The 23,313-nt window shown below is 55.4% G+C and overlaps 1 protein-coding gene across 11 annotated transcripts in view; it reads right to left on the reverse strand.

Moving 5' to 3' along the window:
- Positions 1–23,313, reverse strand: part of MPRIP (myosin phosphatase Rho interacting protein) — a 130,868-nt gene that overhangs the window by 19,714 nt on the left and 87,841 nt on the right. For 4 of the 11 annotated variants that reach the window (XM_033091727.1, XM_033091729.1, XM_033091730.1 and 1 more), the window contains 9 exons: positions 21,791–22,304; positions 17,496–17,637; positions 16,603–16,716; positions 15,099–15,155; positions 13,770–13,838; positions 10,535–10,666; positions 6,720–6,829; positions 3,261–3,819; positions 1,420–1,536 (listed from right to left, as the gene is read on the reverse strand). In XM_033091727.1, coding sequence (XP_032947618.1) covers positions 1,420–1,536; positions 3,261–3,819; positions 6,720–6,829; positions 10,535–10,666; positions 13,770–13,838; positions 15,099–15,155; positions 16,603–16,716; positions 17,496–17,637; positions 21,791–22,304 — 1,814 coding nt within the window. The remainder of the gene's footprint in view (positions 1–1,419; positions 1,537–3,260; positions 3,820–6,719; positions 6,830–10,534; positions 10,667–13,769; positions 13,839–15,098; positions 15,156–16,602; positions 16,717–17,495; positions 17,638–21,790; positions 22,305–23,313) is intronic. The other 7 variants (XM_033091736.1, XM_033091737.1, XM_033091732.1 and 4 more) reach the window with 6 other exon arrangements.

The following is a 23,313-nucleotide window of genomic DNA, read 5'->3' on the forward strand; positions in this document are numbered from 1 at the left end:
CTGCGACTGTCTTTACCACCTGATGTGGGGCGAATTCGTGTAGGATGTGGCCCCAACCCAGATTTAAAAAAGATGCTCCCCAAGCCTGGAAGGTCTGTACGAAAGAGCCAGAAAGCCCCGAGTGAGACGTGTAAGAAAGGGCAGCCAATCATCACCAGTTAGTTCCCGGTGCTGAGTGTGAACTGGGCCCGGCAGTAATCAGGACTGAAGGGGCTGGAGAAGAGGGCGCAGGGCACTGGGGGTGCCGATGGCCACAATCAAAGCTGGGGAAAAGAGAAATGGGAGAGAAAGAGAAGGCAGAGGGAGCATGCGACACAGTGTGGAGGGTATGAAGTGAGGCAGGAAGGCAGACTGCCCAAGGAGCTCCACGCCTGCATTCAGGGAAATGACGACAGCAGCTCTTCAGTCAGGGTCAGTGAGAGCGGGAAGGGCCCTCGGGGACAAGGTCTAAGTCTACGCAGGGAAGGAGAGGCTGACGCTGTGGCAAAGGGGCACCAGCTCTGCTGCAGGGGCAGGGCCTGCACTGGAACCCAGGATCCTGACTTGAACGCCAGGTCCCCAGCCTTGGCAGAGAGCTCTGTTCCATCACCCGGCATGCATCCGTCAGTCACCTCTCCTGCCCAGCAGTCCGCTCCCTGGGGCAGGAGTGTGTTGTTTTGTACGAGAACTCCCAGAGCGGGGCCCGGAGAGCTGCGGGAGAGCCGGCCGACCGCGTCCAGCCAGACGCCGTCAGCAGTGCCCACTGCGCTCTGTGAATGTGCCTGCCGGCCAGGACTCTGGCACAAGCCCTCTGGCAGTGGACAGTGGGTTTGGGCTCAGCTCAGGACCCAGGCTGTGACCGTCCTCCTGTTACCTTCTAGGGCTGGCTGGGTTGACTGAGGGCTGGGTGGCCATGTTTTCCCCTCGAAACTTCAGTCTAGGTAGAAAGAAAGAAGTGGGGCCACTAGGCTAGTGTAATAGTCCCGGTCTGCCCTGTAGGTGTGGCACAGACAGACAGCTCTGCCAATAACTTGGTTGTAAGGAGGCACCTGGCTGGCTCTGTCATTCAACTTCTTCAATCTGTAAAACAGGCCTAACACTGCTTTTGTGAAAACATTAGAAATAGCATGCAGATATATGGTATTTATAATACATATTCTCGTGAATTGGGTGACTCTGAGAGCCAAAAGGATAGACCACCAAAATTATTTCATTAACAAACAAAGAAAAAGCCTTAGATGTAGAAGTTCCGGCCGATTGCCCAGAACCTGTCAGTAGGAGGAGAAACACACACGGCCCAGTGAACTGCGCAGAAGAGCCCAGAGGCACGGTGCGGGCCAGGTGGCCCTGCTCACACCTCTGCACAGCCCCAGGCAGTCTGCGCCCCTCACGCTGAAGCCCCCGAGCGCACCTCGAGGGCCGAGGCACCCTCCGCCCTACCTGCAGCACGTAGCCCTCCCGGGCACTCTGCTCCCGGCCCAGAGCCACCCTCAGCTGGTCCTGCAGGAGCCGGTTCTGCTCCAGAAGGTCTGAGGCCTCCTTCTGGCTCTGCTCCAACTGTGGGCAAAAAGACATCCATTTCTAAGCAAAACGATCGGGACACACAGAAGCAGCAGCACAGCAGAGACGCACGGTGGCATTTCCGGTGCCAGGTGGGCTGAGCACACATGCCCACAGGTCAGGGATGCGCTGATCTGCTCTTACCTGCAGCACGTGGACTAAGGGCACCAGCTCCAGCCGTAAATAACACAGCATGCTTGTCACCCTTAATAAACACGTAACTGCCACGCCTGCCACGCCTGTGCAAGCTTCCAACACACATCCGCCCCCAGGAAATGAGGCTTGTGCCTGCATCACAAAGACCCTGCTGGGGCTTCCGCTTTCCTCAAGGGGGTCAAACAGGCCAGTGCTGCCCTGTGCAGGCCTCGTGCAGGCCCTGCCTCGGCTGCCACTGCCAACAACTCCACTTTTATAGAATGGACTCCACATAAAACTGTTTGCAAAAAGGGTTCCACAAGATGTGTAAAGCAAGCAAGCTACTTCACCTCTTCTTGCTTTCAATGGCTTTGAATTCTGTTATTCATCCACCCACCTCTCCCCCAAACATTCCCTAGCTGCCTACTGGATGCCGGGCCACCACGAGGGAGCTGGCACTGCCAGGCTGTGCTGAGAGGTAAGGGGACCCTTGACTTTCAGACACTGCTGTTTAAAACAAATTTATGGTTCAGTGTGTAACCTGCTGGCCAGCAGGTCCATTTTGGATTTAGAGCACTGTGAGTTTGAACAGTCATATTATTACATCTTGCCTTTATTATCTTATTAATAGACATATAAAATGGAAAAAAAAATTGAAGTGTTCAGGTTGGTGATAAATGTCGGCCTCATGAATTTGATAAAGTAGGAAAAAGATGAGAGGTGAAGGCAGACCAAAGTGACAAATCTTAAAATAAGCTACTTATGTCAAAGAATCCATTTGAAACATGAAACTAACCCTGTACCTCCTTGGCCACTGAACTCTCTCTCTGTTCAGACATATAAATCCACTGTTGTTCCCAAGATTTGGTTTCTGGACACATTTTCATGAAGGAACGTATTAGGCTACAAACTGGGCTGGCTTATCCATCTCTGCATCCGGATGCCGCGGGGTACACGCTGGAAAAAGGCTCCACAGCTCAGCTGGTGCTGAATGAGATGGGTCCTATTCACCCACTCAAGGCCTGTTTTACATCCGGGATATCTAGAATCTGCCTGCCTCCGGCCACCTGTCCGGCACCCCCTTTCAGGTCCCATCGACAGTCACCAGGCTGCTGCAAAAGCATCGGGACTCATCTCTGCCTCCAGCTTTGGCCTGTTCCACCCAAAGGTGCCTTGTACAGCTCGGAACCTAACTGCTCATGTCCCTCTCCCACCTACAATCTCTAAGTGCATGCTGGAAACAGGGTCAATAAGGCCCCCACCTGGGCCCTGCACCGCCCCTAGTCTTTTCTCTGGCCACCCCGGCTCTAATGGCAGTGCCCTGCTGCCACTCGGCCAAGTCCTCTGTCCTTCTGGAAAGGCCTGGCGCCCTCTTCCTGCCTCCCTGCATAAGCTGGCTCCCTTCATCTTTCAGTGCCTGTCCTGTACTCTAAGGACCTTCTCTGTCTTCCAGACCCGGAGGGGCGGACCACGGCTCCCTGTGTCACGAGCTGAACCACTCAGGCCATCGCTGGGCACAGAGCGCTCGGGAAGGCCACTGCAGGGACCCCACCCATCCGTGTGCCCGTGACCACCGCGGCCATTACCTCCTTCTCCAGCAGAGAGGTCAGCTCCTGAGTGGAGAGCCGGTCACTTCCATCCTCAGAGGACAGGTGCAGGGGGGCAATGGGCACCTGCTTTTCTTCCCGGAGAGGGGTGGTCTCCACTTGATGCCACCGTTGCTCGATTTCCACGTGGACGTTCTGTGTCTTGAGGTCGGGGGTCACGGGCAGCCCCGGGCTCCGGTCGACCTCCATCCGCAGGGCCGCGTCCTCGGTGCCTGGGCCGTCTACAGCGTCCAGCACCCCAAAGCGCTTGCGGCGTTCTTCCCGCCTGCGTGCACGCTCGCGCTCCAGCTCCCCTGGCTCCCCTTCGGGGCGGGCGTCGGGAGAGCCTGATGTACTGGCCCTCTCCTGAGCCAGGGCCTGCTGCAGGGGGCGGAACTCAGCCCAGTCAAACGTCTTGGAGCGTCCCTCCCGCCTTCTCTCCCTAGCCCGGCTCCTCTTCTGCTCGGGGTCCGGCTCCCCGGGCTCCACCTCTTGCTTGTCACTTGGCCTCAGGCAGGTCTCAAAGGAGCTGCTCCGGTTCTTCTCCTCCGGCAGCGAGCTGGGGGTAGGGGGCAAACAGCGTCAGGTGTGCTTCCTGGTGACATGCACTCACTCCCGCAGAGGGCCCCAGCTCCACTGCTTTCCCACGTTCTCTTTTCTACCTCTGCTGCAGCTCCCTTAGGACATGGGAAGAAAGGACACTCTGCTGTCTTTTCCTTGGAGAACCCAAACCAGGTTCTGAGTGGGGACGGGAGAGAAAGAGCCACAGATGGCCTAGAGGTTTCCAGCAGGACGGTATTAGGAAAGTCCTCTTACTGAAGAGATGCTGCAGGGAAGCGTCATAATGTCCCTGTGACCAGGACGATGCAGCACAGGGAGCCCCCACCCCACTGAAGGCGGCCAAGCCCCGAGGCATGCGTGTACTGGGTAGTGGGGACAGAATAAACGAGACTGGCCGCGTCCCTGAAGGGATCAAAGGTTTTTTTAATAAGCAGGGAAGTAACAAGGTCTGTTTTAAGAAAACGACCCTGGTGGCTAGTGTGATCAATGAATCAGAGTGACAGGCCCCAGACTACCTGTGGAAAAGTGAGATGCAGTGGCCCACGTGACAGGTGGAGCAGGACACTCAAGGGTACTTCTGCCAGCCCAACAGTGAGTACATGCCTTTTCCCAATTTGCCCCAAAGCAAAGATTCCTGAAGAGGACCCCACCTGGGCAGGGGTGGGGAGGGGCATCCGTCATGGCGGAGTGGATAAGCCCCTGAGACCTGTAGCCTAAGCAGTGACCTCTGGTCCCACACAAGCACAGCACCCCCAGCAGAGAGGAGGAAGCCCTGGGTTTGAGAAGGCCAGCAGGGGGCTCCAGGTAGCTCCTGTTTAAATGGGGGCCCAGAAGAAAGGACGCAGAGACAGACACCCAAGGAAAACAGAACAGGTTTTTGCCATCAGCCCCTGGGGCCACCTGTCCCGGCAATTAACTAGTAAAAAACAAAGTGCTTTCAGATGGTAGGACCTGCAGTTTCAATTTAAAACCACACATGCATTTGAATAAAAATTCTCCAGAACGGACCTTGTGATGCCACTGACCTGAGAGCTGGATCCAGCTTACAAACATGGAAAGCGGGGATTAGCAGCCACGCAGGACCCACCAGTCTCCTTCTGGGACCCCTGCAGCCTTTCAAGAGGAAGCCCCTATAACTCCCCATGAGACTCCAGGGGCCGACAGAGCCGGGCCTGACCTGGCACGTCTGACGTTTGCCTGTTTCTAACATGTTCTTGGGACTTAGCCTTGTAGCACTAAAAAAGTCTGTATTTTCCTCACACTATAAAAGCCCACATCGAATAAGCACAAAGGCTGGAAACAAACTGGGGAAACAAATCACTCCAGTAATTCTGAAGTAAATTCTAATGAAAAAGACAACTGTTGTGTCAACCTCCCTATAGAGACAAAATGCCTGGTCCCTGGGAGCCCACGGTCCCCGCATGGAGCCGACGCCCACGCAGGGAAGGGAAGTATGCATGCCAGCCTGGGAGGGGCCACTCCTGAGCCGAGCGTGTCCTTTGCACTTGTTCTGAGGGCAAAGCCAAACGCCTGCCCTGAGACAGCCCAAAGCTGACTTCTCCCAGCTGAATCCTCAACCCGACGCACAGCGCCAGGTCCCAGTTGAACGGCCAGGGCTGGCTGGGACATGGCGGGCAGGTCAGTGCCAGTGGCCAGGACAGGCCTGGAGGCCACCCGGCCCTTGCATGCCCACTGTCCATGCTACCCCGCCTCCCGAGGCCACACAGCAGCCTCAGCAGAGAAGCCCAAAGCGCCTTTCCTGTTTGCTGTGGGGCATCCTCAGGTGCTCAAAACGTGTGGGGCTTATAAGGCTTGGCCGCTGCTCCTGAAAGGGGGGTGAGGGGGGCAGCCGCTGAGGCTGCCATGGGACACGGCCCCAAGGGGGTGGGAGCGCCTCCTGCATCTATGCACACAGGAGGCCCCCACTGACAAACCAGCCATCTGTCCTAACAGGACACCCAAGAGCGTGTCCCGGTCACCACCTCCTGGTCTCACCAACTCAGGAACAGCCAACTGGTAGTTTAATAAATGAAGTAATGAACAAATGATGCCAATAAACACAGGAAAGAACTAAAGAAACGTTCTTTTGGGTTCCTTTCCTTCCTTCTTGCTCACAGAGATGCAGTGTCACTAGGAAGGACATGAGGACTTGACAGAGACGCGGTGCCCACGGCTGCCAAGGTGCAACGATGGGCAAGAGGCTTGACCTGATGTGACCTCCAGTGAAGAACACACTTGAGGAGTCAAACTACATGTCCTGAAGGGTCCTCAGTGAGGCTCTTGGCACAGGTGAAGGCTCTGAAGCCTTGAGGTGAGGGCAGCCAAGTTCTGGGCGTCCCAGAACCAGCTCCACACACTGGAACTGTGTCCTCTCTTCTAAAGGAAAACCAGCAGGTTTCTAACCTTCAGGGCTGGAGGAGGACGGCATGCAGGGAATCACCGACCCATGAACCACAGTGTTAACATGGGGGAAAAGTTTTTCAACTTAGGCTCCAGCACCATGCGTTTCAGGGCTTTTCCTGGTTGCAGAAATCCAACAGCTGTCACAGTGAGGCGGAAAGAAATGCCATGGTGGCCTAGGAAGGGCCTCCAGGGCCGCCCCCACCCAGCCAAGCACAGCGGCCAGTGAGGCCTGGGGCCTCGCCCACTCAGAGAGAGCTTCTTCCACTACGTTCAGCTCTGACAGTGGCTCCCGCACCAGGCTTTAAGGAGAAAGGCAACCTGAGGCAGAAAACCAGGAAGTCAAAAGGACAATGAGCAGAGACAAGCCAGTGGTGGGAGGAGGAGGAGTGGACGGCTGTGCTGGGCCAGGCGCAGAGCTCAGGTCCCAGAGGCCTATACAGGATGAGGCACTGGCCACTGGGGAAGGCGGCTCCCTCGGGCACCCCACTGCTTTACCTCGTCACATCCGGGGCAGAGCTTGGGTGGACGTGCTTCATGATGGTCTGGATCCAATTCCGCCGGATTCCCGATGTCATGGCAGAGAGGGTGAACTCGCCCTCCTTCGTCTACACAAAAAATAAGGCGTTATCAGGGACCACTGTCCCCTCCCCACCCCCAAAGGAAGTCCCGCAGGGAGGACTGCGGCCACCTTAGGAGCACGATGTACGCCCCCTTGGGACAAACAAGACCTGGAGAGCCAAAGAAAGAGGAAAGCTGTGGACACTGATTTGCTTTCAGGGCAGTGGCTGCCTTGGGACTCTCCCTGTCGGCTCCAGCAAGCATACTGTGTATTGACGAGGGCGACTCGTCCTGCTCTGGAAAGAACTCACACATTGGGGGAAAGAGAGAACAGAGCACGTGGGGAGCAGTGGGAAAGGAAGTGCCCACAGCACAGTGGGGCTGAGCTGGGCCCTGCGGGGTGAGGAGGGTTGGCAGGTGGATGGAGAAGGGGGTGTATGTCCCTGGCGGGGGGAACAGTGTGCGCCCAGGCCCAGTGCCATGGCACGCTCATCCGATGCAGAGGGGGAGGACAGTGGCAGGCACAGGGCAGGCCAGGCGGGCTGGTACCTGAGTGTGACAGGCTGAGCGGCGGCGGGACGCCTGCTGGGCAGCTTGGTAGTCGTCCAGGTGACTAGACTTAAGGCAGTGGTGGAGGTGACAGAGGGGAGGCAGGGGAGCACTTCTAGGACAATCCCTAGACCCCCGACTCGGGTGAGCCAGTGAGATATCAGAGGAGCACGTGTGCAGTGGGGGGGGCATGCACAGACACGAGGGGCGGGGAGCCAGATGGCCAGCGAGGGTGGGGAGTAAAGGCTGGCCTCTGGGTCATGGTCCCTTCACCCCCAAGGCCCTGCTCAGCACCACCTGAGAAGGGCAGGGAAACGTGGGTGGCGGTCTTCATGGGGTACATTTCCCTGCTTCTGCACCTATGGGCTCCACTCTCACAGAAGGGAGGGTGTCAGTCCTGTTCTTTAAGATGCTCAGGCTACTCAGAAACAAACTCCTGCAATACCAGCAAAGATGGTTCTGGGATGGGTACTGGTGTGGTCAGGACCCCAGAACATGAGAGACTGGGTGCCGGCGTAGGGTGCTGCACAGAACAGCTTGGACTTGGCCACCACCAGCCCCAATCAGACAGCCCCAGCCCACGGCTCCTTTGGTTTCCCCTTGCTGTGCACCTAGGGTGGGGGCACGGCCTCTGAGCTCCCTGCAAGTGCTTGGCCCCTTGTGGCCCCAAGACCCGCTCACACTCATGGCGGGACCTCTGCCTTCGCTCCTCCCCGACTGCGTGTTTTTTCAGCTGACCTCAGCGATCTCCACATTCTCTCTCCATGACCTCGCCTCCCACCTCCAGCTGGCTTTCCCAACTGTAGATCCACACGCATGGCTGCCTAATGATAGAGAGCCCACCACAGCCCCAAACACACCATCAGCCGGAATTCCAGAGGCTCTCCTCTTCCTGTGACGTCAGCTCTGCTGCACAACTTCTGCGCAAAGCCCGCCATGCTCTGCAGCACAAGACCTCATGCCTGCCTGCTCTCACCGGGCCAGAGCCGTGGCCCACGCGCGCTCCATCCACTGCGCCTCAGCCGCTCTTTGCTGCCCACCACCACTGTACCCGCTGCCTGGCCGCCTGCCTCCCCCTTGCCTTTCTAACCGCCTGCATGCCCTGCGGGATGTGTCTTACTAATGTACAGGCTCCTCGCGTCTTCCAGCACGTTCCAGTGCTTTCCACAACCTCAGGACAAGACCGACCTTCGCCCCGGCCCTCAGGGTTCCCACGGTGCTGCCACTGCCTGGCTTCTGCACTCAGCTCCTTCATAGGTGCCACTAGATATGGTGGCTGGGCTGGGGACACTGCACACTCACTCCTCCAGCCTTGTCTGTCAAGGCCCTACGGCTCCCTGGGCTGAGATCCCTACACCCTTCACGGACAAGCATCGGGACGGGGGAGGAGCTCCCTGCCCCAGGGTCAAGTGGAGAGACTCAGGCTGATGGGGGAGATAACAAGGAGCGCCGATGGCTGGTCCAGACCCGAGAACAATGAAGTCGCGACTGGCTCAGTGAAGGGAGCCAACTGAAGTGAGGAGCTGCTTCTTACCTCAGGATGCCCTGCCCAGGGAGACCTGCTCTTTGAGACGGGGAGATGAGGGCGAGGGAGGGCTCAGCGTGGGGCCCAGAAACCAGAAGGCGTTACTGTCCCCAACGCTATGGGTGCAGACAAGGCTCTAACTTGCCTCACTGAGCATGTCTGTTCCCCCTGCAGGGACCAGGGGCAGAAGAGCATCAGAGCGGGGCAGCTGGGAGCCTGAGGTCCTGCAACTCCCGCCCTAGGCCCGGCGTCAGGCCGTCTGTGCAACCTCCAGTTATGATGTGGCCCCCCACATAGAGCGAATGCCATGACCAGCAGCCCAGTGGGCTGGCAGCTGCATTTGTCCTTATGGTGAACATGCTGGGTTTTGAGTCTGAACCTCATTCTCCTCTGAGTTTCGTTAGTACGAGTCAGTGTCAGTGTGCCTGGTCTACTCTGCGTCCAGTGACACTGCTGAGTCTCTGGGCCCAAAGAGCTGAAGGGAAGACCGTGTGTAAGGTGACCCCACTGGGGTTCTAGCCCTCTGTGAGCAGCCAAATCCCAGGGCCCAGCCTGGCTGTCTGGGGTTCTCTACATCACACACTCACGAGGCCTTGTGAGGAAATAATTAGCTTTGCCCAAAAAGAGGTCTGGTCTTTGTCTTGGCTCGTGGGAAGTAACCACTGAAACCATGTTATTCACGGTGGGGGCTGGCCACGAAAGGCCAGCCACGAAGTGGGTGGGCTGCGGTGGGAGGGGGGCTGGAGATTGTGTTGGATGGAACACATGGACATGATTCAATCCGTCATGACAGTTATGAAACCTCAATAAAAATTCTGGACACTGGGCTTGGGCAAGCTTCCTGGGTCGGAAGCTCTGCACCACCACACAGCGACACTGGGAAGGTAACACGTCCCTGAGGACACGGAAGTTTCTACTTAGGACCCTCTCAGTTGATTTTCCAGGCATCTCTTCCTCTGGCTGGTTCTGATTTATATCCTGCTACAGTAAACCACAATTGTAAGTACGGTGCTTCTCTGTGCTCTGTGACTCATTGTGGCTAATTCTTGAGCTTGAGGATAGTTTTGGTGTCAGAGTGAGGGCAGATGTGGCAGTCAGGGGACCCTGCCCTAACCTTAAGCCTGGCTAACTCCAGGTAGCCTTCAAGCCACCAACTTGAATGACATGGCCAATGAGAACTGTCTTCTTTACCTAACAAGATTATCTTTTCAAGGGCAAGGGCAAGACCTTGCTTATCCGAGTCCCTCATAAGATTGTGGGGAAAAAAGACTTTCATGAATTTTCAAATTCAAGATTGAATGAACAAACGAAAGAATGAGTGAATAAAAACCTAGTACTATGAGATTTAAAAAAATCAACTTTCATTCTTATCCCCCATCCCACACATCCTTCCAACTGTCCAGCATGTTTCAAACTCCAGCATGAAAAAAAAGAGCCTTCAGTAACAAAAAGCTTCTAAACAGTCTTGAAAAATGCTAATGTCTAATATTGTGCTCAGATCACAAATTGGGGGTGGGGGTCAGGTGCCACAGGACAGGAAGGAACGAGACAAGGCACCAACTCTGCTGGGAAAAAGCATGCTGACCCAGCACGTGACGTCAGGCCTACCCACAAGTGTCCATGGACTAGGAAATCGGGATCTTAGAGACACCCCAGCTGCTCAAGCCTGTGCCCCAACCTCTGTACCAAGCCGGTCTCCAAACTCCACCTCTGTGCTCACGTGTATCTGAAAGCCATAATTTCTCTGGACAGGATACTCCGTGACATCATAACACGTAGACAAGTCAATTTCCCCATCCAAGTCAGCTGCCTGCAGAGAGAAATGAGACCATAAAACATTTAGAAATACTTTTTGAGGAACTTCCACACAGTTTTCCATTGAGGCTGCACCAGTCTGCATTCCCACCAACAGTGTATGAGGGTTCCTTTTTCTCCACAGCCTCTCCAACACTTGTTACTATTTGTCTTGTTGATGACAGCCATTCTGACTGGGGTGAGGTGATACCTCATTGTGGTTTTGATTTCTCCTATAGCTAGTGAAATTGAGCATCATTTCACGTATCTGTTGGCCGTTTGTACGTCTTCTTGGGAGAAGTGTCTGGTCAGGTCCTCTGCCCATTTTTTAATTGGATTGTTTGTTTTTTTGTTGGTGAACACACAAGGTAGTATATAAATGACGTGTTACAGAATTGTACGCTTAAACCTATATAATTTTATTAACCGCTCTCACTCTAATAAATTTAATTAAGAGATTTAGGACAGAAGTCAGTACGAGGTGCACAAATCCCCATGACTGTGTGTGGGACTTACTCTTCATGGGCACGTACCCTGACAGGGAGGGTGCTGCCTCCTCACACTCCAATGGAAGTCTCAATCTGTCATTTTCCTATGTGTCTCCTGCCCGAGATATCCATGCTGGTGGTTCTCAAATGTGCAAATGTCGGAAAGTCTTTACACGCAAACACTGAGGATCCCTAAGAGTTTTTATGTGAGCTTTATCTATTGATACTTACTATATGAGAAACTAAATTGAAAAAAATTTAAACATCGGGCGGCCGGTTGGCTCAGTTGGTTAGAGCGCAGTGCTCTTAACACCAAGTTCGCCGGTTCGATTCCCACATGTGCCAGTGGGCTGAGCCCTCCACAACTAGACTGAAAACAACGACTTGACTTGGAGCCGATGGCTCCTGGAAAAATACACTGTCCCCCAATATTCCCTAATAAAAAAAATTAAAAAAAAAAAATTTAAACACTCACTTAAGAATACAAATAAGCCCATTTCATTTTTTAATAAAAATATTATTTTAAAAAATCAGTGATGAGCGGTATTGTTTCCAATTATTATTTTTTATAATAATTACAATTTATATTAAATTATATTAAGTATAGCAATATATTAATTATCAACTAATATTATTTAATCCTATTAATATTAACACATCGTTCCTATTGATTATATTAATCAATATATTAATGTATAGTAATTATATATTTATAACAATTATAATTATATATTTATAATTTATATTAATTTATAATAATTATAATATTTAATGTCTGGCTTGTCATATCTGTTTCTGCATTCAGTCTGATGGATATATTGTTTTGGTTGAATCATGAAGATAGTCTGGCCTTACAGAGATATGGAGTTGGAACAAAAAAGGGAGACATATTTTAATAGTCTTTTCAGATAACTGTGGCTATACATCTTTGCTAAGTGGTAGTTCCTTAAAGGTTAATTACAAAGTAAAATCTGAAATCCTAACAAAGAACTTTCTGTACTCGGTCCCATTAAAATCCATGGTTTTACACTACCCATTGACTGAATCTTTTACCCCTGCATGCCTGGGTGCCATTATGTACTGGTCATCTGGAAGACAGTGGGTTATAAACACCTTCCAGATATCGACACATCTTATATGAGATTAAACATCACATTTGTTCGCATCATCACATATTTGGTCAGGAGAGTCTACAAATAAAGGGAAGCTGTCAAGTTCATGATGGTGAATACAAGTTTTCCCAGGTTCCAATTTTTGCTGAAAAGCTCATCTTGTATCACTGGCAACAAATCCTGTCAGTTGTTTTCCTAGAAGGAACAGGCTCACTTGGTTCATTTTCAAGAAAATGTCTGCCCAAAGTGAATGAGGGGTTTGCGTCAGTTCTTTCCAGTAAAGATGTTGCTCCAGCAAGGAGAAGCTGCTAGTTCAGCGGGCAGTGCAGACGTGCTTCCCCACCAGACAGTGGACTCCCCATTTCGAATCACAAAATATGAAAAAGACGGATACAAAGAGTCACTCTGACTGTTCCATCAAGGCCCTTTCTTTACCGTCGGGAGTGTGTGGCAGTGCAGAGCGTGACCGCTGGCCATCTGTGGCAGCCTGTCACTGGGCTAGGGAACCAAGAGTTTCACTCACCACTTCCTTGGCCATTAGTGCAAATGTGAATACAGTGAAAAAAGCAAACAGCATCTTTGTTCTGTAACAATAACTTTGAGTATCCCGGCCCCCTGAAAGTGTCTCCAGGGGTCTGTAGCCCACCTCCGAGAAGGGCTGCTCTGTGCACACACAGCCCACACTCACGCGTGCTCCTGTACGCCCTGAACAGGCACCTGCACCCACACTAGTGCACAACTGCCTACCTTGTAACACCACTACCCTTTTGCAGTCCACAAAGGACTTAGTTTTATTTCAGGTTCGGGCTATCAAACATATATAACTTGCCCCCTAATGATAGACATTTAGGATCTTTTCCATTTCCTGCTATTATAACGGTGCAGAATGCCTAACCTGGGACACAGATCTTTTTCTATTTGTATATCTGAAGGATTCCTGGAGTGGAATTGCAAGGAGAAGCTTAGGTACACAGACGTGCTGAACTGCTCACAGAGATGATTTTTTGTAGGTAAGCAAATCTAAGAGCCTCCCCCCGACCACGGAATCAGGACTGTCAGCCGGGCCAACCAAGCTCCTCTGCCACACCCACCCTTGTCCAGAACATAAGGGACAGATTTAGTTCAGTTCTTTAAGTCTCAATTCACCACAAAATCCCTTTGCAGAAAAACAAAACTGCTCATCCTGAGTTTTAAAATAAGACATCTTTCCGTAAGGAGAGCAGCTTAATGCACTGCACCCAGGTGCCGAGAGCAGGGCCTCCAAAGCCCCCAACACCCCGGGCAGGAGGCAGCTACCCTCAGATCCCCCACATCTGGACTGGGAAACGGAAGACGGCAACACGGACACCCTGAACAGATGGAGGGCCCCCAGATGCTGCCTGCACCCCTCAGCGGCTCCACAATGGGGGAAAAGCCCAGATGCCGCCTGCACCCCAGGTGCTGCTTGCACCCCTCAGGCCACCTGCGAGCCACAGCCACTGGCTGGTTCCCACAATGCGGGAAAAGCCAAGACACTCACCTCCTCAGCCACCGAATCCCTGTAGTACCTCAGGCTTTGATCAGCAAGGACAAACCAGTGTTTCTTCCACTAAAACGGAAGGGAAAAGACAGACCCAACTATCATGCAGCATACGTATTGCTCCAAGGTGATCCATGCCAGACTCGGGGCGAGGGGGACACCTCCCAGAGCACAGGTAAAGCAGAGGCCGGGCGGCCCCTCCCACAAGTGGCAGATACACACAAACGACTCTGCTCAGGCTGCAGGAGCCATGCGCATGATCTCAGGGTGCTTGTTAAGCCTCGGTTCCCCAATGACAAGGCAGCAGGGAGAGCTGGGGCAGGCCACAGGCTGCGGGCTCTCTGTAACCCACGCGGTGTGGCTAGTGAACCATGCCCTGCAGTCGTCAGTCGCAGCTCGAGGCTGCAGACAGGGGGCTGGGCCCTCAGAGCTGAAAGGCGGCTGTGAAAACGGCATCTCCATCCTAAGGAGGCCACCTGTGAGCCACAGCCACTGGCTGGTTAACCAGAGGTACGTAAATATATGTAACCAGGCACGCCCATCTACAGCTAGCAGGAGCGAACCAACCAGCCAGTTTCCCAAGTCTTCACTGCGAATAGCAAGGAAGGAGACCTGAGTCTTTAGGCCAGGCCAGGAGGGCTGACAGAGGAGAGAGAATGAGGACATTTCGGCACAGCGCTCAGGAAGCTGGCAGGCAGCATGGGCGGGCGGGGTTTAGGGGCCTCGTGGTATGAGCTCGCAGCTCCTCTTCATGCCTCCTTGGAGGTCTAGGCTTCTAGCCCCAACCAGGGTCAAGGTGCGGCTGAAAGGTCCAGCTGCCAATGACTTCCTGCTTGAGTCAGACGGTAAGAATGTCCCACACTGGCCCTCCCGGGACCGCAGCTGAGCTGGTGTTTCTGACAGACTTACCGCCCTCAGCTGTCTACTTGGCTGCCTAGCATGCAAACACAAGCCAACCCTACAACCAGAGGTTTTCCCTGTCCCTGGGAAGCCTGAGCTCTCAGGGAACTTTCAGGAAAGATCAGCAGGTGGGGAACTAGTGATGGAGGATATCCCTGTAGCCTGAGGCCAAGATTCCCGCTGGACACAGGAGAGCAATCTATCACACTGGCAGCAGGCACTCCCTACTGCAGAAATGGGGGTGGGGGTTGTGAACCCCCACTTCTCCAAGGAGATGAGGTCTGGGCCACAGTCCGTGTCCATGAGACCAGAGGGTGTGTGGGAGCGGGGGGCAGCCAGTGCTCACAGGCCCGCGGGGGCAAAGGCCAGCTGGGCCTCGTGCCTGCTCCCCAACCCCTCAGAAGCCACACAGCAGCTCTGCACACTGACCTGGCCATCTTCGTACTGCTTGGTCAGCCAGCCTTTCTTGAAATTCAGCAGGTCAGGCTGAGAAAGGAGAAAAAAAGAACAGTTCAGAGGAAAGCACTGTGGAATCCCCGTCACAGGCACAGGGTGACTCACAGAGCAGGCATTTTTGTCCGGATGAGGCAGGCACCAAGACATGGGGTTCCTCAGCGGCCAGACAGGCCTGATGGCCCTGCACCCCAGTGGGGGAAGCAGACGCTGGGCTGGGCAGGCTTTCGGGAAGGGGAGAGCTCAGCCCCACTGCCTTGTGAGAGCACTGAGACAAGCCATTGCTCCGTCTGCCCGGCAGGCAGGGAAGAACAGCCTGGACGGGGCGAGTCACCTACGTGAAGGGGAAGGTCTGCAGTGATGGCTAAGAGGAGAATTCAGAGGTTCTTGCAGAAGCCACAGGAAGACAGAGAGAAAGAGCAGAAGACCAAGGAGTACAGACCATGTCTGGTATTGAGCAAGACACAGAAGCAACTCTACCAAGACCCTCAGGCCACTCATTTGTACCAGGATGGACTTCAGTCTCCATTTTCCTACAAGGAGCAAAACCAGGACAGCAGACAGGAAAGCAGGGGATGCGACCCCCAGCAGGGCCCGAATGGGGTGCTAGCCCTGCCAGGCCCTCCTGCACTTGGATACCCAGAAGCCTGGCACCCGAGAGCCATGATCAGCCTCTCCTCAGCCCACCTGCTCTCTATTTTTCTACAGCCATCTTGACCAGAAATGGGCTGTGGTATCTTTTTGTATTCCAAGGACTGGGAGGTGTGAAGTGGCAGGACAATGCCCAGCGACAGCAGTTCTGGGAGCCTCTGCTCCAAACGCTTGAGCAAAACCCAGAACTCAAGGAAAGCCAGACTTCGCCCAGGTAAGAAACCTCGTTGCTCTGTGGTTTCCTGGCCGTCTGGCTGGCAGCTCCCCCCCCCCGTCGGGGGGAGGTGGCACCAACCTTGGGCTCCCCAGAAGGCTACAGACAAAGCAGAAAGGAGCCACAGGTCACAATGCAAGCAGCTGTCTTTCACCCCCAAGGCCTCTGGCGGGAGCAGTGGTGCCGCTTGGACTCCCCTGACCACACCATACGCGCACCCCACTGCTACAGCTCAAACAACCTGGAGAAAGGCCTGTTCTCTCTCTGTGAGGAAAACCCCATGAACAGGGCAAGTGCTCCTCCTGCCTCCAAGATGTCACAGAAACGAACACCCAAGTAAGAACAGAGGTCCTCGCTGTGGCACTGGTGCCTGGAGGCAGGAGTCTGCTGCCTCGGCCGAGTAGCCTTTTCCACTGGGGACCTCGGAGCTCAGGTTGCCCACGTGGCCCAGAAAAAGGTCAGAAACAGAGCAGCTGCTTCCCATGCACAGACGCAAGGGCCTGTGCACAGAGGACAGCCAGCGCAGATGCACGGACAGAAGCAGACAATGACCTCAAGTGACAGAAGCGGCAGGAGCAGCACCTCCAGCCTCGGTGCGTGGGCGCCTGAGCTCACCGTCAGGGAGGACTCCGTGGACCTCCTGTCCAGTGACTTGGCTCTTCGGTGTGGAGACAGGGGGGAGGCCGAGGCGTCCGGAAGAGGAGCTGTGGGGGCTTCGCTGGGGAGGTCCTGTGGCAGAGAGCAGCCGCCGGTCAGTACAAGCGTCCCCTCCGGCAGGGAGCTGTGGGAGGTCAGGACGGCAGGGGCCTGTTCCCAAGTGACAGGAGTGCTCGATCTCTGCTGCACCCCGGACTCCCATCCGGCGCCTGCCACTCTGCCTCCGGAAGTGGGTTCTGAGATGCCCTGGCTATGATTTAGAGCAGCCTCGTCTTTCAGATGCACCAGCCACCGTCATTCTCTGCTCCCGCCCCGCCCCTTGCTTCTTAGGGTCACAGGAGGAAGAGCCCTGAGCTCTGTGGCTGCGAGCGGAGCAGCAGGGCACCTCAGGAGCCCAGAGAGAAAGTGGGCAGGAAGGCGAGACTGCACACAGCAAGCCCACAAGAGACGGGCGGGCTGCCCGGGCGAGGATTGGACGTGGCATCTACCTTGTGGACAGAGGAGACCAACGAGGGCTATGGTCACCACTCAAAGAGAGAGGAAGGAAGGTGCCAAGCCTTGCGGCTCGGTCGCCTGAGAAGGAAGAGAGAGGCTCTAGTTACCACCCGGATCTAAAACTCGTTAGAACAGCCTTTAGCAGAGGTGGTGAAATTCTGATAGGAAGATGGAGAAGACAAGCTTTGTTCTTGATAAGTTCACTAACTGGAGAAGGAGATGACAGACCCAAGCAGACGACTACGGAAGGAGAGAGGAAGCCCAGCAGAGCGTGTCCGGGTGCGTGCTGGCGGCCTTGGCCAGGGCGCATGTGCCCCAGCTGGCCCCCAAGGCACCGCTCAGCTCCCGGTGCTCACCCGCTTCCTGGGGAATGCTCTCTTCTCACTGCGGCCCTGGCGCGTGTCACCTGATGGTGAGGGCCCAGCTGACACGTTGGTCTCCATGTGCTCTGCCTTCTCAATGTCCAAGGCCTCAAATTTCTCAATTACCTGGGACCTCCTGCAAAAAAGGACATGAAGCTGCTGGGGAAGACAGGGTCCCCCCAGAGCCCAAGGCGGGCCTGGGCTCGTTGAAGAGGGTTCCTTCAGCCAACACCTCTAGGCCTGGCCCATCCCGGCCTCCCACAGGGTGTGCAGGCTGTGCACACAGCACATCTGGCCACTTCTCCTCTGACACCCGCCCTGAGCTCCCTCTCCCCGGGCAGGCAGCAGCTCACAGGCAAGGGCCTTCCCTTCAGCCAGGCCTGCCCACACCCTCCCACCCTGATACCGGAGCTGCCTGCACTGTCTACTGCGTCGACACACACGGCAATCACACAGCTCATCACTGGGCATCCTTTCCTGAGCCACACACAGGATTGGAAGACAACCACCACCTTGGAGGAGACAGCTCCATCCTCATCGAATTCCTAGCAGATCGTGACGAAGCCCCCACCCAAGATGCCCAAAATTTAGCAAGAAAAAGGCCCATGAATTAACATCGTTTCTGCCAACATCAAAAAGAATCAAAAACCAATTAAAACAAAAACAAAGCAAGTTGATTTCGTGGGAAAGGGCCGGCGGCATCATCAGGCCATCTATGGCTGGAGACGGAGCTGAGATGGGAGCGAAGCAGGCGGAGGAAGGGCGAGTAACGTCACACAGCGACACAGCAGGAGAAGGTGAAGAGGAGCAAGACCTGGAAGAAAATAAGGCTGGAAAATGAATAAACAGAAAAGAACTGCTTTTTAAAATCAAATAATGGTAAATCAAAATTATGCAAAGAACCAGAGAAACAAAACCCAAGGTGATAAGTGAGGGGAGACGGTCCTCGTCCGAGTCACGAGGCGTCGTCATGGGCAGGGAGGCCCGGCGTGGGGAGGGGCCGGGGCCAGGGTCTCAGCCAAGCCATCGATGCAGCACAGGACCAGCGGCCTGTCCTCCCTCAGGGAGATCCAGGCAAGTGTCCTGAAGCTGCCTCTCAGGGCGGGTTTTACTTGCATTTTGTACATGTGGTAGTGAGTTGAGGGGAAGCAAGTGAAGGCGTCTGAGCCCAGAAAACTAAAATCTAACTTTATAAGGAAGGAGAGAAGAAACGGGCTCAAAAGCTGCGACACCTGCCCCCCTGAGACGCCGTTTTCTAGGGAGGCTTAGCAGTAAAAATAGATCCCTTCAAGTTTCTTCATCAAGGAAGGCTTACTACTAAGGGCAGACCCCTTGGGGCGCCTGTGCTCTACTCTTCCCTGTGCTTCCACAAGAAACGTGGGTGCACTAAGCTTCTGCAGAGTCTTCTCTAGGAAAAGAAACTCATTCCCAGGCCAGCCTGCCAGAACCAGCAGTGCAGGGCAGCTGAGGGAGGGCAGCAGGGGAGGGCGTGCGTCTGAGCGCAGAAAGCTGTGGCAGAGGCAGGAGTTCCTGGCAGGAACCACGGGAGCTCGTGCACGTGCTCAGCCTGGCGGGGTGGAGAACCGCCCTGCGCCCAGCTGTCCTGCTGAGGTTTGGACAAGGTTCCAGGCCACTCCTAGGCCTCGGTGCCACCACTTGCTGGATGAGAGACCTCCCCACCCCCACTGAGCCCCGGGCCTAGGAAGCCCCAGGAAGGCGGTGAGGAACAGCGCCTGGCCAAGTTACATGCGAATCGCATGCTGCAGGGCTGCCAGGGCTGTGAAGGGGAGTGAGCTGAGAGAAAAGGAAAGTGGCACTGCTGTGGCCTCTCCACACAGGGGGGCTTCGGTGAGGTCACCCATGTTTACATTGCAAAGTGGGAAGTTTTGAACATGGGTCCCTTTCAGGACTGCACGTGTGACCACAAATGTCCCCCTGGGCTTGCGGACAGCACAGAAAGGAGACGCTCTGACTCTGCTCCACGACCTCTCCAGGTTCCCAGCCAGGGGGCCAGCAGGACCACACGGGAACTGGCCCTGGGGTCAGTTACCCACAGTCTAACAAGGGCCAGGGCCTCCCCACGCTAGCTGAGCAGCAACTCACCATCCGAGAAATGTTTTAAAGGCTCTGGAGCAAGTCTGAAGAGCAGAGCTGGTCGGCCCACTGCTTCAAGGCCATGGCTTTCCAGGAAACCAACCCGTCATCCCCCAGCCTGGCTCCTGGGCAGGCCTGGCTCACTCTGGGTAGCTGTGGCCAACCACCTGCCAGTGTGGGGTCCTGCTCTAGTCAACCAGGAGACAGGAATCCAATCAAGCACAGGGCAGCTACTCGGGACCAGAAAGCAGGCCTCAGGAGGGGACAGCAGCCAGCTAGATGGCATTAGGTCAGTAAGAAAGTGACGTTACAGTGTTAGGATGCAGACCGGTGGGTTCCAGGGGTGCCCACACCAGGTGAAAACCCATCCCCATTGTGGCAAAGAGCATGCAGAAAGCAAAGCCCCAGAGATGCCGTCTACCCAAAGCCATTAGACAAGAAAAAGTTCAAAGCCAAGCAGGTGTGCTAAATGTTAATTCTCTGGTCTGCTGCTAAACAAGGGCATGGCTGCCGCACAGGGGCCTTCACAACATGCAGCTGCCTGCCGGCCAGCATGCAGCTTCCCCACCCCAGCGGCAGGCCTTTTCAGTCTCTGGCAAGTCCCTCCACTTAGAGGTTTCTTTAATCACTTAAAGGACAGCCGCGGCCCAGTCCCAGGTCCCAGGGCTTTCCCAGGTAAGGGCGCGGCCCCACTGCTCCAGGCTGTTCCCGTGACGAGTCCCCTGGATTCGGCTCCCCTATCTCTGCATCTGCACACTGGGGGTGGTGATGCCGGCTCACGGGGCTACTGACGGAATGGGAAGCTAGCCAACTGCCTGGTGGGACGCCTCCAAGACAACAGCTCAGCTTCCCTCTCCTCCTCTCGGAATCAGAACATTCTGGTGTTTTTCTCTTTTCAAGACTAACAACTCTGGGCACCTTTTCTTTATCTGGAAGTGAACTCACAGGTCCACGGATCCTTTCCACTTGGGACGTGTGGGAGAGTGGGTGGGTATTAAAAAGAGAAGGGAGCACAAGAGAAAGGCACCCTGTTCCCAGCCAGCCCCTTGAAGGGAGCCTGCGGGCACCCTGGCCTGTCCCCAGAGCGTGCCCCAACTCTGAGCTTCAGTCAGGCTTTGGTGAGGTGCTGAGGGCACTGCCAACACTTTTGGAACTCAGGTCTAAACCGCCTTCTCAGAAAGCTAACTTCTTTGGGAACCTAATGAAAACCATGCATTTTTTCCCCTGGAAAAATGTACATATAGATTCTCAAATGGTTTATGGAGACCCGTGACCTCTCAGCAGCCTCCGGGTCATCTGGGTGAGAGCCTGTCGTCAGGCAAAGCGAGAGACGCAGGCTCTGTCTACAGACTCAGGGTGGAAGCTCTTAGAGGAGGGTACTTGGGTCTCAGGGCTCGAAGGCCTCAGAGATGGAACCCACTCTTCCCTCAGCTCCCTGGGAAGCGCAGGGTCAGGGGAACAAGAGAAGGCAAGGGCAGAGCCCTGCTCTCCTCAGACCAGAGTCGAGTTCCACACCTCTGCCCCTGGCCCTTGTCCTACACCCACCGCCCAAAGCTCATCTCTACCCAGGACATGTGACCCTGCTCCGCCTCCCCACTTCGCATCTCGGCGCAGCTTGCGCAGACAGATGCCGGCACCGAGCAGCTTCCCGGGCCGCGTCCTGTGGGGACTGCTCAAGGGACAGGGAGTGGCCATCCTGCGCATGGCCACCTTCCCTGCATTTGCTTCCACGTCCTTCACCCACAGCTGGGCAGGGAGCACTTCTGCCACCACCTGCATCTCTGGAGTTTCCCTGCCTCCCGTTTCCCCAGAGAACAGAACTGAGCCAGCCACACAAGGCCCAGGCAGCAGAGAACCCGCCCAGGCCCCTTAAGGTCCCAGTGCTAGGAGGCACCACAGGGGGCAGCTGGCTGGTAGAGGCCTCTGGGTACCCAGAGATGCTACACTCTGACCACCAGGGGCCGTGTTCTGGAAGCAGAGTCCAGGGTCAAGAGGGAAAGGTTCCCCACATGCTCTGAACACAAAGCTTAGGGAACACGTGTGTGTGGTGTGAGGGCAGGAGGGTAGGGAATGTGAGAGGGGTGTGTAAGAGTCCGTGTGTGAGGGCAGGAGGGAGAAAATGAGTGGAGGCCAGAGCCTGGAGGGAGGGGAGCGCCTGTGTGCACACGCATTCAGCCCTCTGATCCCCTCCTTACCTCCGCTCGTTGCCAAACAGGCGGGCCACCTCTTCCCTGCCAGGGCTCCGGGCCCGAGTCTTACGCTCCAGCCGCCTTCTCTCCACCTGGAAGGCTTCTCGATGGCAGATCCTGATGGCCTTAGGGACGTCGGCCAGGGCGGCATACTGCCTGCTGGCTTTGAAGGCACAGGTGCGCCCCAGTCTCTCTGCTCCCCGCCCCCCAGTGCTGCTGCAGTCCATGTGGGCGGGGGGCCGGCTGGCCACGTCCAGGGAGCCGAGGAAGCTGCAGCAGACCGTTTGGCAGGGGGCTCGAGGACCTGGGGAAGGAAGGGGATGGCCAAGCTCCTGGGAGGGCGGTCCGGGGCCACTGTACCTGTTGTTGGGGGTGCTGGGGCTGGGAGGGGACACCGGCGGGGGCAGCTGCTGCTCCTCGGACTTCAAGTCCTGCTTGGTCTTCTCCAGGGAGAAGTAGCCACTCTCCACCCGGACTTTCCGGCCACAGTCCATACGGTCGCTGCTCATGGCACCTTCCTCTGGAAGAGAGAGGGGGGCAGAGACGCACTGAGCCACAGCCACCTTTGGTTCCTGGGGCTGTTTTAAGCCCACAGATCCAAACAGGGCCTTGTGTCCGCCTTCGTCTCCAAAGGCAACGTGATGACACGGGATGGGAATGAAATCTCCTTCCCTCTGCGTCTCATCCTTCTCTCCCTCAACCTGGCTGTCTCTTGGCCAGACTGTCGGGGGGGGGGGCCTCCACTCCTAGTCTGGGGGCTCGGCTGGGAGAGCAGGACCCATCCCCCCAAAAGATGTCCCAACAGCCAACTAGCCATTTAGTCTTCTAGTACATTCTGGGGAGGGAAGGGGCAGAGGACTTGAACAGAAATCAGAGGCGTGAATGATTTTACACATGGGTGGGTGTGTGCTACCCAACGAGGATTTGCCGCCCCCCCGGCTGGGAACCAGGAGAGGTCGTGGAGCAGGGGAACAGCACCTCCTTTCTGTGCTGTCAGGAGCTGTGCCCAGAGCTCGTGCAAACTGCGTTTTGGCCTGAATGAGCTGCGTTAGCCCCAACTGTCCCCTCGTCTTTAACGGTCTGCACAAAATAGAAAAGGGAAAAGCCAGCCCGTGTCTTGCACAGCCTTCAAGGGCCTGGACGAGGGAGGCAGAGCCCACGGCCCTGCTTCTGCTCAGCCTACATGGATCAAGTATGGCGTGCCAACCATTTCCTCTCTGGCACCCTCTTCCCCTACTTCACCGAGGGGCCTGGCAGGATGGAAAGGTGAGAAGGCCAAGGCCACCCTACCTACAGCTCTCTCAGGGGACTTCCAGGGTTCACCAGGCCATGAAGACAAAGAGCCAGAGTGGACAGGAAGCAGCCCTCGTTAGAGAGCGCTGGGCCTCTCACACCACCTGCTTGGGACTCACAGAGCAGGTGCCAGCCTCCTTCACGGACAGGACTCCAGAACCAAAGCCAGAGCCCAGGGACCCCGGTGCCACACCAGGCCAGGCCCTGCCCAGGACTGCTGGACACAGAGGCGAGCG

Source organism: Rhinolophus ferrumequinum, chromosome 21 (genome assembly GCF_004115265.2).
Source record: "Rhinolophus ferrumequinum isolate MPI-CBG mRhiFer1 chromosome 21, mRhiFer1_v1.p, whole genome shotgun sequence".
Lineage (NCBI taxonomy): Eukaryota > Metazoa > Chordata > Mammalia > Chiroptera > Rhinolophidae > Rhinolophus > Rhinolophus ferrumequinum.